This window comes from Cuculus canorus, chromosome Z (genome assembly GCF_017976375.1).
Source record: "Cuculus canorus isolate bCucCan1 chromosome Z, bCucCan1.pri, whole genome shotgun sequence".
Taxonomy (NCBI): Eukaryota; Metazoa; Chordata; class Aves; order Cuculiformes; family Cuculidae; genus Cuculus; species Cuculus canorus.
In genome coordinates, this window is record NC_071441.1 from 67,321,504 (window position 1) to 67,334,861 (window position 13,358).

Sequence of the window (13,358 nt, forward strand, 5' to 3'; positions counted from 1 at the left end):
CCTCCCCGTACCCCCGGATGGGCTTGGCTCGGCTCAGCGCCCGCACCCTATACGGCGGCCGGTGCTCCGTATATCCGCATATCCAGCCGCCACCGCCCCCTCCGCCATACAATGTTTCCCGCCACGGCCGCTCACCCCCCGCCTCCCGTCCGCCCCCCCACCTCGGGCACTGGGCGCGCCCCGCGGCGTCACCCGCCGGCAGGGGGCGTGGCCGCGCGCCCGCGTGGCGCTCGGGGGGCGGGTGACGTCATCGGTGGTGCCGCGGATGCAGCGTGGCTGCACGCTGCGAGGTGAGGGGCGGGGCCGGAGCCAGGGGGGATCCCGGGTCAGGCAGGGGATCCAGGGACAGGCACGGGATCACGAGGCACCGGGACCAGGGGAGCCGGGTGCTCTCCGGCGACTGGACCATCACTACGGTTATCCCTGTCACCACCGTCAGCCCTATCACCACTGTCAGCCCCATCACCACCGATATCCCCATCACCACCGATGTCACCACGGTTATCCTCATCACCACGGTTATCCCCAACATCACCGATATCCCCATCACCATGGTTATCCCCATCACCACCAATGTCACCACCAATATCCCCATCATCCTGGCTATCCCCATACCACCCTTATCCCCATCATCACTGCACAACTGTCATCACTGTCACCATCACTCTCCCCTCTCATCGTCCCAGCTGCCCTGCCCAGTCGCCACAGTGTTGCTGCACACCCCAGCTTGTGGTCTGCGCAAGCTCTCCTGGTATCCCTCAGGTGGTGCCCCCCTGCCTGCTTTTGTCACCCATCCCTCCGGTTCCCCTTCCCTCCCTGCCTGCCCAGTCCCTGCTCCCTGTGCCCAGCACCCTCAGTGTCAGTGGAGTCCGTGGCATTGCTGCCAGCTCCTTCCACTTCCTTGCCCTGTCCCACTTTCCACCCATGAGGCTGTGCTCACACGCTCCGCTTCCTACTCCCAGGCAGGTGGCACGGCAGCTCTGTGCTATGTCTGACCCAGCCTCCTCTTTTTTGGGTGGGGGTTTGGGGTTATTTTGGTTATTTTCAGGCTGTAGCATCTGCCACAGAGAAGAGGTTAACCCATCAAAAGGTTAACAGTGCTGATGGGGATGAGTGAGGCATGTGCTTTAGTCCAGGAGTCGCTGGCTGGTACCCACCCCACCAGGCAAACCGTGAGAACCCTACAAGGCCGCATCTTCTCAGGGACCAAGGAGTCTGGGCCATGTCTTATCAAGCGATAATAGCGCCAGCCAGGGCTGGGACCAGACAAAATTAAACTCCTGCTGTTGCCATACTTGCACAAATGCCAAGGCTACAAGTCCATTGCTTCATGCTATAAAAGCCTGCCGCCTCCCTGAGCCCACTGCTCTGCCGTGCAGCAGCAGGCCACAAGGCAGCAACCTAAAGCAGGGACATTTCTCCGTGTTGCTTCTTGGGCTGAGACCCTTTTCCCAGCATCTGATACCTATAGCGAGGTAAGCAACATTTTACATTCCACCTGAAAGTACATTGTGTACCAGTGACATTTATATATATCCAGCTACAGCTTAATTATTAGAACTGTGGTGAGAAGTTGAGTGCTTGACTGCTGCCTAAATTATTGCTTGAATCGTTGTTTGAATCATTGTCAAATCACTGTTTAATTACTATTCAATTATTACTCCTTTTATTTACTCGCCCTTTTATTACCATTTCATTTTCATTCAGTTGTCAATTAATTATTATCTCCTTCTAATCATTAATAAAACCCTTTTAGCTATCTCTACAAGATGACTTTTCTTAATAATTTCTTAATTTCTTTCTTAATAATTTGCATGCAACAGGAGATTGGCCCTGCCGGCTGCACGCTGTGGGTACAGCACATTTGGGCTTCAGTTGGACAGCAGGATCTTGCATGCTCTGCACAGCAGAAAGTCTAGGGCCCTTCTACTTTCACTCTCCTTCCTGCAGCTTTTGTGTTCTGGGTGCAGTGTGGTTCCTGTGGCTGAGTCCCAGTAGTCTGTTGGGGAAAATGATGGGATGGGGCTACCAATGCTAGTATAATAGCCTTGTTAGGGGTCATGGGCTGTTCGTCACTGCAGAGCCCCGGCAGCTGTTGCCACTGTGCGGGAAGACTGTCTATAGGAGCTGAGGGACATCTTGAAGGAGTGCTGGTGTTTTCCCTGCTGCCTGTACCCACTTCGGGAGTCCTGCTCAGATGTCATGCTCGGATGAACTGGCAGATGAGGACCTGCTTGACTTCATCCTGAGGGATGATGTTCCCTGCTCTAAAATCCCAGTGGAGGAGAGCGGTCTGCTGGAAGACTGCAACTTACAAGACCTTGAGGTGAGTTCTTTGGAAGTAATTGCTGCTGGATCGTGGATCAGGAGGTTTGGCTGCCTGCTGAGTGAAAGCTTTTTCTCCGTAGCTCTGGGACAAGGAATTGGATAACCTCATCAGCTCCGTGTTGAGCCCCACTGAAGACAAAGCAGGCACACTGCAGGGTTGTTATCCTGCTGACAGTGACAGTGGCATTTCTGAGTATCACCATGTGTCCCATAGCCCTGGCAGCAGCTCTAGCAGCAGCCTTTGGAGCACAGACATTGTGCAGGTTGATCACAACTATTCCCTGCATGAGGACTGTCCTGGCCTGCAAAGTGTGAGGCCTGACATGGCACAAAAAGATCTTTCCATGGACTTTGGTAAGTGATGTGTTTGGGCTCTTTCTGTCCTGGTACAGGCAAACAAGCAGTCCCACACAGGGTTTTTTGGGGTGGGTGCCAGGCAGTGGTGGAGAGAGCAGAGTTTAGTGGCCTTCTGCTGCCGTAAAATTGTGGGTTTAAGTTACTCAGAGCTGGCTGGTCAGGTGCTGCCTCACTGAGGCCAAGCACTCGACTCTCCTTTCCTTCGCCAGGGACATGGATGTGTTTGGAAGGCACAAGCAAAGCACTGGAACAGACCTCCAGTTTCCCCACAGCTGTTGATGTGGACAAGGGACCCCAATTTTTTTCTGAAGCCATCATGCAGGTACTGACTGCCGTGCATGTGGGCCCCAGCCTTCGTGGGTTTTGATCACATCTCCCCTGGTGTGGCTCCTCTGGAGGATATCTCTGAGGAAAGCATAGGAGAGCTGATCCCCATTTGATGTCCTTTCTGAATGCTGTTTCTGTCCTGCTTTCCATTCTCGGTGGGCATATTTTTGCTGTTTTCTAGTCATCTCTGCAGGTGGGCCTGGCAGAGGAGGAGAGGCAGCTCCTGGAGAAAGAAGGTGTTGCATTACCAAGCTGTTTGCCATTGACCAGAGTGAGTCCTAGCTACAGCCGGTCGCTACCACATGGACTTGGACCACACAAACACTTCAGCCAGAGTCAGGATTTGAAAAGACAGGATGGTGCCTTGATGAGAACACTGGTGCCAAAGTGCTATGTTCAGAGTGGTGTGTGGCAGGGCCTGGTGTCCTTCTCCTCCTTCAGAGGCCTGAGGGGTGTCCATGTGCACGACAGCCTCAGGGAGACACAAGGAGCAATGAGACCTGGCTGCTCTTGGTCTCCCCACTCATGACCTCTTGCAGGAGGTGGTTACTCTGCAGGTGCTTCCAACCTATTTTTCCCTGCTTCCCTAGTGGCTTATGAGCTGTGTGCTTTTCACCTCTCACTTTTGCTACACTGGGGAAGCTGCTGGCAGCATCGGCAGGCCAGAGTTTGCCTTGCAGTTCATTCAGTGGCATGGGAGGGACAGTGGACAAAAGCACATGGGCTGAACACTGAGGTGTATGCGGGGTTTGTATGGATTGACAATGCTGTGGTGTTGCTGCTAACAACAAATGACCCTTGCAGGCTGAAGAACAGCTTCTGAAAAAAGTGCATAGTAGGATCCGGAAGAAGCAGTCAGCCCAGAATAGTCGTTGCAGGAGGAGGATGTACGTGGATGGCCTGGAATACAGGTAGGGGCACACAGTAGTGTCACGCAGCCTTGAGGGGGCAGACAGGTTCTTTTAGGAATCCTTGGCAGAATGATGATGGCACTACATCGTTATTTCAATTAAAGCTTTGTTTTTTTAATGTGTTATGATTAGTGTAACACAGGATTTATGATTAGAATGGCAGAGGATTTGTGTCAGCATAATCGATGTAGTACAATCTAAAAATAACATAATACAGAATTTATAATACAACTTATGATTTCTAATCACTTAGATCCTAGTATGACTTAACTTATGATTTCTAATCACCTGGACCTTCTGCAGATTGCATCAGATCTTAATACATGGTTTGCTATGTGAACATAATGATCATAATCTAGGCTTAAAAGTGATATAAAGGAATATGAGTCACTCCGTCATTCCTAGGAGGAATCAGGTAACGGTGGAGGTGTCCCTGACCAGGAAGGGTCCTAGGTCTCACTGTCCGACAGCAGCTCCAGTCCAGATTCCCCCTTAGGACTTGTAACCTGATTTTATGGACAGTGCTCTGTGTGCTGTTACGCTTCCCTGCTCTGTGACCGCGTCATTCCCACCACTGGGCTGGCTGTGTGCCTGAGACCTTCAAGGCTGGTAAGGAGGGGAGTAATCAGCCTGGCACCCAGAAGCCTTGAGGATGGTAGGGAGAGGAAGAAGAAATCTGTTTTGTTTGTCTACTAGGTGCACAGGACCTTCGGGGCCTGATAATGAGGGGATGGGAACAAACATTTGAGCTGCTCGGTTGCAGAGAAAGGCTACTTCCCTCATAAAATGGAGTTAGTTGTGCTGATCATGTTGCCAGGGTTTGCGAGCAGGGGGAACTGGTCACAAGCAGCTGTGCTGTGATGCTGCCGGAGTCTTGCCACCCCAGGCAGAAAGTGAAGCTGCCCCTCTGAAGTGTCAGCAACTTTCCTCGGGGCATAGTCTGCTCTATTCTCTGATGACTGGCGAAGGTGAGAGGTTTCTCTATTTAAGCCAAGTGTTGGCCTGCCAGGTTCAGCATGTTCTCCAGCTCAGGTTAGTTTGCAATACGATGCTGTGGATCTGCAGGGCAGGTATGTCACCAAGAGCAAGCATCCTTACGGATTAGTCTGGTGGTTCTCTGTGGGACCGGGCAGGGCTTATGCCTCTCCAAACCTGGTGTGAGGTGTTGCTCTCTGGGCTTTGCTCCAGGTGGTAACAGGTAGACCCCAGGAACAATTTTATCTGCCCCAGCCACCCAAAGATGGTGTCCGATTACCTGAGGAGAGACTCTGGGGTAGTCCTTGCTGTTCACTAACAAAACCTCTCTATTTTTCCCCTGTGCTGTTCATCTTGCTCTGGGAAGAGGGGCAGCCTGTACAGCTCAGAACCACAGGCTGGCAAAGAAGGTGCAGCTGCTCACAAAGCAGAACATGTGAGTTCTCATGTTGGACGTGGGAACATGTGAGTTCTCATTGTTGGACGTGGGAACATGTGAGTTCTCATTGTTGGACGTGGCAGGAGATGTGGTGTGTTGCTGTTCATCTTCTTGGGATTGTGATCTGTCCCTGGCTGCAAAGGGAAGAAAAGCATTCAGCTTTTGGTTCAGCTGCTCCATTAACCTGCGTTGCTGGCTCTCTTGCAGGTTGTTGCTCAAGCGGTTACAGGAACTGCAGGCCTTGGTCAGAAAGTCCACCACCAAAACTATGACAAGGAGAGCCTACACTATGGTGAGTGGCTTCAGCCCCAGCGTCTGTGAGGGGGTCTCTGCCATCCTTATAGGTTTGGGAGAAAGGCATTCTTTGCAGCTGGTTATGTCCTTTGCTGAGGTCTTTGGTGATCTCCTTTCTTTTTCCAGGTCGTGGTTTTGTCTTTCTGCTCCATTCTCACGCCCCGGTCAGAGCCAGAGGAGCTCAGAGGTAAGCGCTCAGGGGCAGTGAAGTCCTTCCCTCTAGGGCAGAGCACCTTTCTCAGAGACAGCCAAAACTCTGGGATGCCTACAGTCTAGCAGCCCCTTGCCTGGAGTGGCCACAAGGTTTGGCTGTGGTGCCTCACCCCAGCTCTGGACTCTTCCTCAGCCTTGTTGCAGAGGCTGGCCTGCGGGCAGGGCCCTGTGCCAGGATCAGTACAAGAACTGGAGGGATCCATTCCCTCTTGGAGCACAAGCTGTGCTTATGCCTGGCAGCTGCGCAGCGTCCTCTCCCCGCCTCCCCTGGGAGGAGGAGACAGCCCTAGTTGAACAGTTTGTTCCCTTCTTATGGGCTTTGAGCAGGACAGGAAGAGGCTGGGAATAACAAGGCTGTCTGTACCTCTCTTGCAGTGCTATCACAGCAGATCCGTGAGTTCTCAGGCCAGTTAGCACCTCATTTGCAGGAGGACTCTGTGGTGAAGGTTTTCAACCCAGAGCCTGAGGACCCCTTCATGTCTGGAAGCCACAATATGTCACAGGAGGAAGGGCAGAGTCCACCCAACCCTGATGCTGGATTTTCTTTCTACAGCCGCTCATCTTCTGACCCTCTGGCGACAATGGGCTCCGAGCTGAGCCCTCCCCAGCCGCAGGTGCAGTGCTCCCAGAGCAACTACTTGCAGGTAGCAGAAGTTTGGAAAGCCAAGGGGCAGGAGCAGGTGCAACACACTGCCGGTGTTGTCATCCAGCAGCACTGTGCCGATGACATGTAACCATCTCTGCCTCCTGCCTCTTGGGGTGATGCATCGTGCCAGGCAGGGACAAACAGAGCTGCATTAATAGATAATCTATCAAAGACAATACTTCTGAATACTCTCCTGGTTGCTGGCTGCTCAGAGGGCTTACTAGGGTTGTTTTAAGGCTGACCTGTTCTGACGTTCTGCTCTGTGTATCTATAGCAAGACTCTGTCTGAGATGGGATAGGAACTTTGCTACCGTTGCTGATGTGGCTTGCAGCCCAGGGTACGTCCTGTGGCTCGTGGGAAAGAGCTGTGACATGGAGGAGGAAGGAGGCTGGGCCTGAGGTGCCCATGCTTTAGCTGATGGGATGAAGTCAGTGATGAAGGCCACTGCCTTGCTTATCCCCTGCCCAGATGGAGGTGAACAAACTGGGTTCTGCACTTTTTAACTGTGTCCCTCGTGCACCCTTAACCCCACAGCGGTGCCTGAATTCTAGGTGTGAGAAAGCGAGCTGACCTTCACTACCCTTGTGACGAGTGGTCCTGCCATTGCGACAGGCCCTGTGTCTCAACTGCTCCTGCTCACTTTTTGAGCCACGGGCACAGCTCCTGGCCTGTCTAGAGGAGGTGATGTGAAGCCTTTCCCAAGCCAGGTGTGCTGTTTCCCTTCTGTAGGGGCTGAGCCTTTTGTCTACCACAGCCCTGGGAGTGGGGCTTCTGGGCCTTCTGGGAAAGGCATTCCTTGAACTGGACTGCTGAGGTGGAGTGGAGCAGAGTAGCGGAGCTGCTTGCTCTTCTGAGGGCTTTTTTTGGCCACAGGATGGTTTCAAACTTGTGTCCTCATGTCCCCGACCTTTGCTGTGCTGGTCAGTGATGCAGTCCACTAGCTCTGGTTTCTCCCCAGGGCTGAGCAGAAACACTTAGAGTTGGCGAGCAATGTTTTCTTCTGGAGTGCAACTTAGTGGTACCTTTTGAGCACCTCTCCTCATCCTATTTCTGGACATTTCATAGAATCACATAGAATAGGTTGTAAGGGACCTTTAAAGGTCACCTAGTCCAAGCTCCTGGCAACAAGCAGGGACATCTTCAACTAGATCTGGTTAATAATTTCCTTACTAATAACAAGTAAATAAATACTAACACATGATCATGCTATCTCTCATCATTTCAGTGAGGGGCTGGGCTCTTGGGTGGAGGAGAGGGACTGCAACAGGGGCTGGGAACATGGGAGGAATCTAGGGTAGGCGGAGGGGTGATACCTCTCACAGCCTAAGGACAGGGAACAAGCACTGCCTTCCCTTTCCGTGGCTGTGCAGAGGGGCTTGTTGAGGCACAGTGCAGGTTTGTGGGGTGGTTACTCTGTGCTCACCTCCCTTCAAAGGTGCAAACCCACTGTTCAACCACTTTTGGAAACAAGTGGATGTTGTGAGCACCCAGCACCCAAGCTGCTAGTGCCGCGGAAGCGAGCAGCTTCCCCCAGTAGGAAATGCGAGGAGCCGGTGTCTGGCCCCACTGCTGCTGTCATAACGAGGAGCTGCACAATCGCAGGAAGTGGAGCACAGCCAGGATGGTGCAACAGCCCTGTCCTCTCGGCTGGCGGCTGCAGGAAGAGCCCTGCCTGCTGAGTAGTTGCTAAATCAGGGCTGTGCCCTGGTTTGGTTGAGATCACTGGGTCCACGGGAGGTACCTGCCATTCCTGAGCTCAGGCTTTGGAGCCCAGCGTGGGGTTTCAGGGGATGAGAGCCCAGAGAGGTTATGGGTGCAGGAAGCACCATGCTTGCAACCCACTTGGGAAGCAAAGGATGTTTGTGTGGGCAAATGAGATATAAAATCGAATGCTCACCCACCATCCTTGTCTCAGGACAGGTAGCAGCACCCTCACAACAGGATCAGGGCACAGCTCTGACCTGGCCAGGGCAGGCAGCCCAAGAGCATCCTCAGAGAACCACTGGACCTTTTTTTCTCAGGAGTCGTGTGCAATGGCAGGAAGATCTACAATCCCGTTCTCATTTTCGTTTCATTTTTTGCAGTTCAAGGGCAGGGTGTGTCATGCCACTGATATCACCTGGAGTTCCTGGCCCAGCACTAATCAATTTTGTCTGAGTCATGGCAAAACAAAATACGGCAGTGTTGCCAGCAAAGCAGGCAGCAGTCACCCGAGCTGGTGCTGAGCCAGGGATGATGGGGTTAGCACCATGCTCCATAATGATCTGGCTTGCTTGGCCAAATGTCAGGAGGGGAGATAGCTCTGGGACAGCAGGCAGGGAGCCAGGTGAGCACAGCAGGCTCCTCATCAAACACAGCCAAACACATGCTACTGCTGCCAGGCGTTGCCTGCACCAGTCAGCACAGCCTTTCTGTGCAGAAAGCTTGCCACAGAGGCTGGGATATCACAGATCTCACTGGGGACGTGTCTCTCCTGGGAGTTTTGGGAATGGTTGCTCTGCAATTTTAGCTTGTGCTGCCACAGGGCCACTATTTTTTATTGCTTTGCTGGTCCCACAACAGTCAGCTCTGAGCCAGTGAGAGGAAGAAAGCCCAGCCTGGGCTTCACACCTTGTGTTAAAGGACAGCCATGATAAAAGTGATTGGTATGAATCCTTCAGCTGAAGAAGCTCACACCTTGTTTCCATCAGGCAGAGGGAGCCTGGTAGTTCTGCCTCCTCCTTCTCCCTCTCACTGCAGACCCTCCATGGCATCTTTTTCCCTTGCACTCAACGGGGATCAGAGGACAGGCTGTGTGTGCATTGGTGCTGCCTGCATGCACACATGGCCCCGCACTCTGGCTTAGGTTGCTGTTATTGGTCCTTGTTTGCCCTCCCTGTTGTGTTTCAACTGTTATTCCCAAGGCTGAGCCATATGCCACGCGTGTCCCAGCAGATGCCTGCATCAGCATTGTGAGAGAACACCAACAGACCACAAACACGAGCCTTTCAAAGCAAAATATTCTGCTTAGCCCTCAGCAGGTCCCATGTGGGTGTTGCAGACTGGAAACTCCCTCTTTTTGCTTGGTGGCTCCTTGAGTGTCATTAGTACCATCTCCTTTCCATGGTAGCCATATATTGAAAGTTACGAAAACATGAAACAAAATTTGCCTCCTGTTGTCAAGGGGGGCTTGGATTGTGTGGCCCGTAAAAAGCACCTCCTGTTCATGGCTTTAAAGCAATCAGGTTTTGCTCTCTCTTAAAGGAGTTAGGATTTCTTGGAAAGGTGGGTGTTTCAGTCAGTAGCAGAAGTAAGACATATCCTCCTTTTGAAGGGAAACTGAAACCCTATGTCATCATCCATCCTATTTTTATCCACTAGCACCAGCTGCTGGATATTGTCAGAAAAACTAGCAGAAATCTGAGCGCCTGGTTAAAAAACAATGGGAAAATCAACTGTAGACCCACAGTCTCACCCCAGCTCCAGGCACCACAGCCCTGGGGCTGCTGAACCACCAAGGGAACTAGTAGAGCTGGGAAAGCTTTGGTAAGGTGTCTGAGGCAGAAAGCAAGGATGCTGGGCTGGGCTGCCTGAAAAAAAAAACCCCAGCTGGTGCCAAATGGTTCCTTGCTCTCTTCTCTTTCCCTGGCCACATGCAGTGCAGCAGGGAGTTGGCTGGAGACCCCCATGTGTGCATTGCTCAGAGAGTGCAGCCACGTCAAGGGGTCTCTCCTGGGATGGTCCGTTTGGGAGCCCCCCCTACCCCTGGGGTAGCTGGCAGACAGCCATCGCAGTGCATCCGCTGTCCCTGGGAACAGGAGGCTGCCGGCTCTGCAAAAGCTATTTGCATCCACCCTGTGCATTTCAGTGGTTGGGAAACTTCCTCTGCTCTGCTTGCGTGGGGAAGGCTCTGCCGTCAACCCGCCCTGCAGTCCTTGGACATGCTGCCCACAACATCCCACCAAGGCTGTGTCTCACCCAGCTGTCTGGAGACAGATTGCACACCCAGAAACATTTGGAAACAACCTCTAAGGGGCAATTTGCCCACAGCACAGCTGTAGGTTTGCAGGCAAAGCACTGCTACATGCTGCCAGGGAGGGGACATGGGATAGCCCCATCTTCAGGGACCCTGCTTCCCTTGGCTATGCTGCACAAAGTGTCTCCCCGACCTCCCCCAAGGGAATGTGGCAGTGGGGCAAGACAAACCCAGCACATTTGAGGCAGGGCAGAAACCAGAGCCAAGCCCTGCATCCCCACACAAACCCTTTATTTCACACCTGATGCCCATTGTCCACACTGAGCTAAACTTGCCTGGGAGAACATGAACCTGTGGGCTGAGAGCTTCTGAAATGCAGCACATCAGCATGGCCAAGGTCTGTCTGGGGGAGGTGCCATCTCTTTGCTGTCCTGTGCCTGCTGGATTTCTTCGATTGCTCTTAATTTATCCGGGTGAAAATGCTGGTGCCAATCCTGCAGGAAATCCCAAATCACTGTGGTTCACCCAGCCAGAGTCGTCTATGCTGTGGTGGACAGAGGGGAAACCCAGGGTGGAGCACTGTGTTCTTTGCTGCCGTGCTGGGTGCTGAGTAGGATGCCCCAGCCTCCAAACACCCTGTAGTGGATGCTGCACCAGGTGCTGGCATGTTGTCCTGCTCTTTTCCTGCTGGAGAGCATGCAAGGAGAGTTCCTGCCAGACACCATCCTGGGATCACCCACCCCAGGGGCACACACAGGATGCAGGAGTCGGCCACCTCACAGAGATGCTCCTTAGCCCCTGCTTGTGACCGGTGACAAGCCCATTTCACCCTATTAATCCTGTCATGCCTGATCTGGTGGGATTTATCTCCTCTCCAGTCCCAGGGCTTGGAAAAATCAGCAGAGAAGTGGCTGGGCCTTGGTGCTCACCGTGTGGCTTTCCAGTCCTCGGTGGGGCTGTCAGCTGCCTCTCGCATGAGCCACAGGGCATGCAAGGTCTCCTTTCCATTGGTGCCCACGTAGCACTGTCCAAGGAAGGCAGTCGTCCGGGCTGTCTCTGATTCTGGAAGGGTCCAAGGTAGTGTGATTCAAGGCACAATGTCACCCCATCCCTACTGCAGGATGATGGTCCACTCCCACCTACCTTGGAGCTGCCAGTGCACAGTGAAGGAGAAAGTGGGCTGTGGGAATAACTCTGTGTCCTGCTGGGTCCCCTCCAGATCTGAGGTGAGGATTTCGGGGCCACCAGCCGCTGGGCCTGGCAGGTACGAACCAGAGAACCTGCCATCCTTGCTGAGGACAGACACGACCATCCGGCAGCCAGTGTCACTCCGCCAGGTCCCAGAGAGGAGGCACTGAAAGGCCAGCATTGTGGCTTGGGGTGCCCAGCCAGGCAGAGAGGGCATTTTGCTGCCATGCTGCCTCTGCTTGGGGATGGCTGCAGCACTAGGGGCTGTGCTGCAGACCCTGTGTGAAGTTCGTGCCACTGGCATCGCTGCCTCAACATGGGCATCACACCTGCAGCGCTGTGGTTGACTTCAGTCCAGCCACTGCTCTGCACTGTTTGCTGTTCCCACCCCAGAGAAAGCAGATCCTGCTGTCACAAAAACAACAGGTGTGCAAGCTTTCCCTGCATGCTTCGTGGGAAATGGGGTTTCTCCGTGGCATGGCTTCATCTGCCTGTTTCTTGACAGAGTCCAATAGTAAGAAACATCCTTCCAGGAGTGGTCCCTCCCTCCCTGCCTCTTTGCAGCTTCCCCTGGCACCAGATATGGTCCCATCAGTTTTGGCAGCCCACCTCCAACTCCCTGCTGAGCACTGTATCCCCCAGGTGTCTAGTAGGGTGCCAGCACCATGTCCCCATCACCACCCAACCCTGTACCTTCCTCTCCGCAGAGGTGACACACACTACGAGGACCAGGGCGAGGAACAGGGTGACAGCACGGCTCCCCATGGTCAACGGGGCTGTGAAGAGCCCGGCACAGCTCCCTCCCAGCGCTGTGCCCCAGCCCCCTTTATAGGGCTGTAACTGGAGCCCCAGGGGCTCCAGGGTGGCAGTTATGGGGCAGGTAGCCGGATGGCAGTGTGCCCGGAACAGCACAGCCGAGACGAGGAGGTCTGCATGACCTGGGCAGTGCTGGCGGAATGCAGGGATGAGCACGGCTGTGGAGAAAGGAGGGAGCACAGGGTTTTTTTAAGGCCCTTATGTCAGTCTGGAAAGCATCAACTACCTTCCTTGGGAATCCACCTCTTGTGTATAGAGGCTGGAAATCATTACCTGTTTAAATATTTAACCACTCCTTGCTTTGCTGGTGCCACTCTCTGACCAGGATGTCACTCACGTGGGGCCAGAGCAACACTGGCAGAGGCAAGCTGCAGTGGCTGAACTGTGCATGGGAGGGAAGACTTGCCCTGCCTTTTGCTTAAACAGTAATAGCATTTCTCCAGCTTCTTCTGGATACCAGCTGCTAATTTTACTGCTTTTGCTTTCACAAGAGTTAGAGGAAGAAGTAACCACAGAGAGGTACTTGGGTCCAAGTAAGTGTGTTTGTTATACACACCCAGCATGCTAACCAGCCTTGTATTTCTACCTTTTCCTTGTATTTGCTGCTCTTAGGGACTCTGGATGTGCAAAACAGAGTGTGCACTGTCCCTGCATTCCTGAGCTGATCCTCTGCTCACTACAGCGCCTGGAATAGGCATGGGACCGTTGGCTACTGAAAATTAAGGTGGAATTCAGCCACATAGACACACACTATCCCCTGGACAGCAGAGTCTGAGGCACTGGATGGTGGCAGGGCTGCGGTGTGTGTACTGGAGGTGTTGGAATCCCACCCTGGGTTTCAGTGCCTGCCATGAGCTCTTGCACACCCTGGGACCCCACTGGTGCTGCTGCTCGGCACCTCTTCTACT

General features: G+C 53.4%; 2 protein-coding genes across 5 annotated transcripts; one reads left to right on the plus strand and one right to left on the minus strand.

Moving 5' to 3' along the window:
* Positions 1-107: 107 nt before the first annotated feature.
* Positions 108-7,704, plus strand: CREB3 (cAMP responsive element binding protein 3). 4 transcript variants are annotated; one of them, XM_054054441.1, is made up of 10 exons: positions 108-1,475; positions 2,082-2,326; positions 2,409-2,682; positions 2,895-3,007; positions 3,194-3,283; positions 3,817-3,923; positions 5,266-5,334; positions 5,545-5,629; positions 5,758-5,818; positions 6,220-7,704. In XM_054054441.1, exons 2-10 carry the CDS (start codon positions 2,198-2,200, stop codon positions 6,576-6,578), a joined length of 1,287 nt encoding a protein of 428 aa, XP_053910416.1. In that variant the 5' UTR covers positions 108-1,475; positions 2,082-2,197; the 3' UTR covers positions 6,579-7,704. The 4 variants fall into 4 exon arrangements, with proteins under 4 accessions (XP_053910416.1, XP_053910414.1, XP_053910413.1 ...); XM_054054439.1 differs by lacking the exon at positions 3,194-3,283 and having other exon boundaries at positions 113-290; positions 1,049-1,475; positions 6,220-7,703; XM_054054438.1 differs by lacking the exon at positions 3,194-3,283 and having other exon boundaries at positions 113-1,475; positions 6,220-7,703.
* Positions 7,705-10,728: 3,024 nt separating this feature from the next.
* LOC104056597 (avidin) lies at positions 10,729-12,449 on the minus strand. Its single transcript, XM_009557857.2, has 4 exons — positions 12,328-12,449; positions 11,590-11,800; positions 11,376-11,508; positions 10,729-10,940 (listed from the first exon to the last, which is right to left on the minus strand). Exons 1-4 carry the CDS (start codon positions 12,397-12,399, stop codon positions 10,907-10,909), a joined length of 450 nt encoding a protein of 149 aa, XP_009556152.2. The 5' UTR covers positions 12,400-12,449; the 3' UTR covers positions 10,729-10,906.
* Between the last annotated feature and the right edge of the window lie 909 nt (positions 12,450-13,358).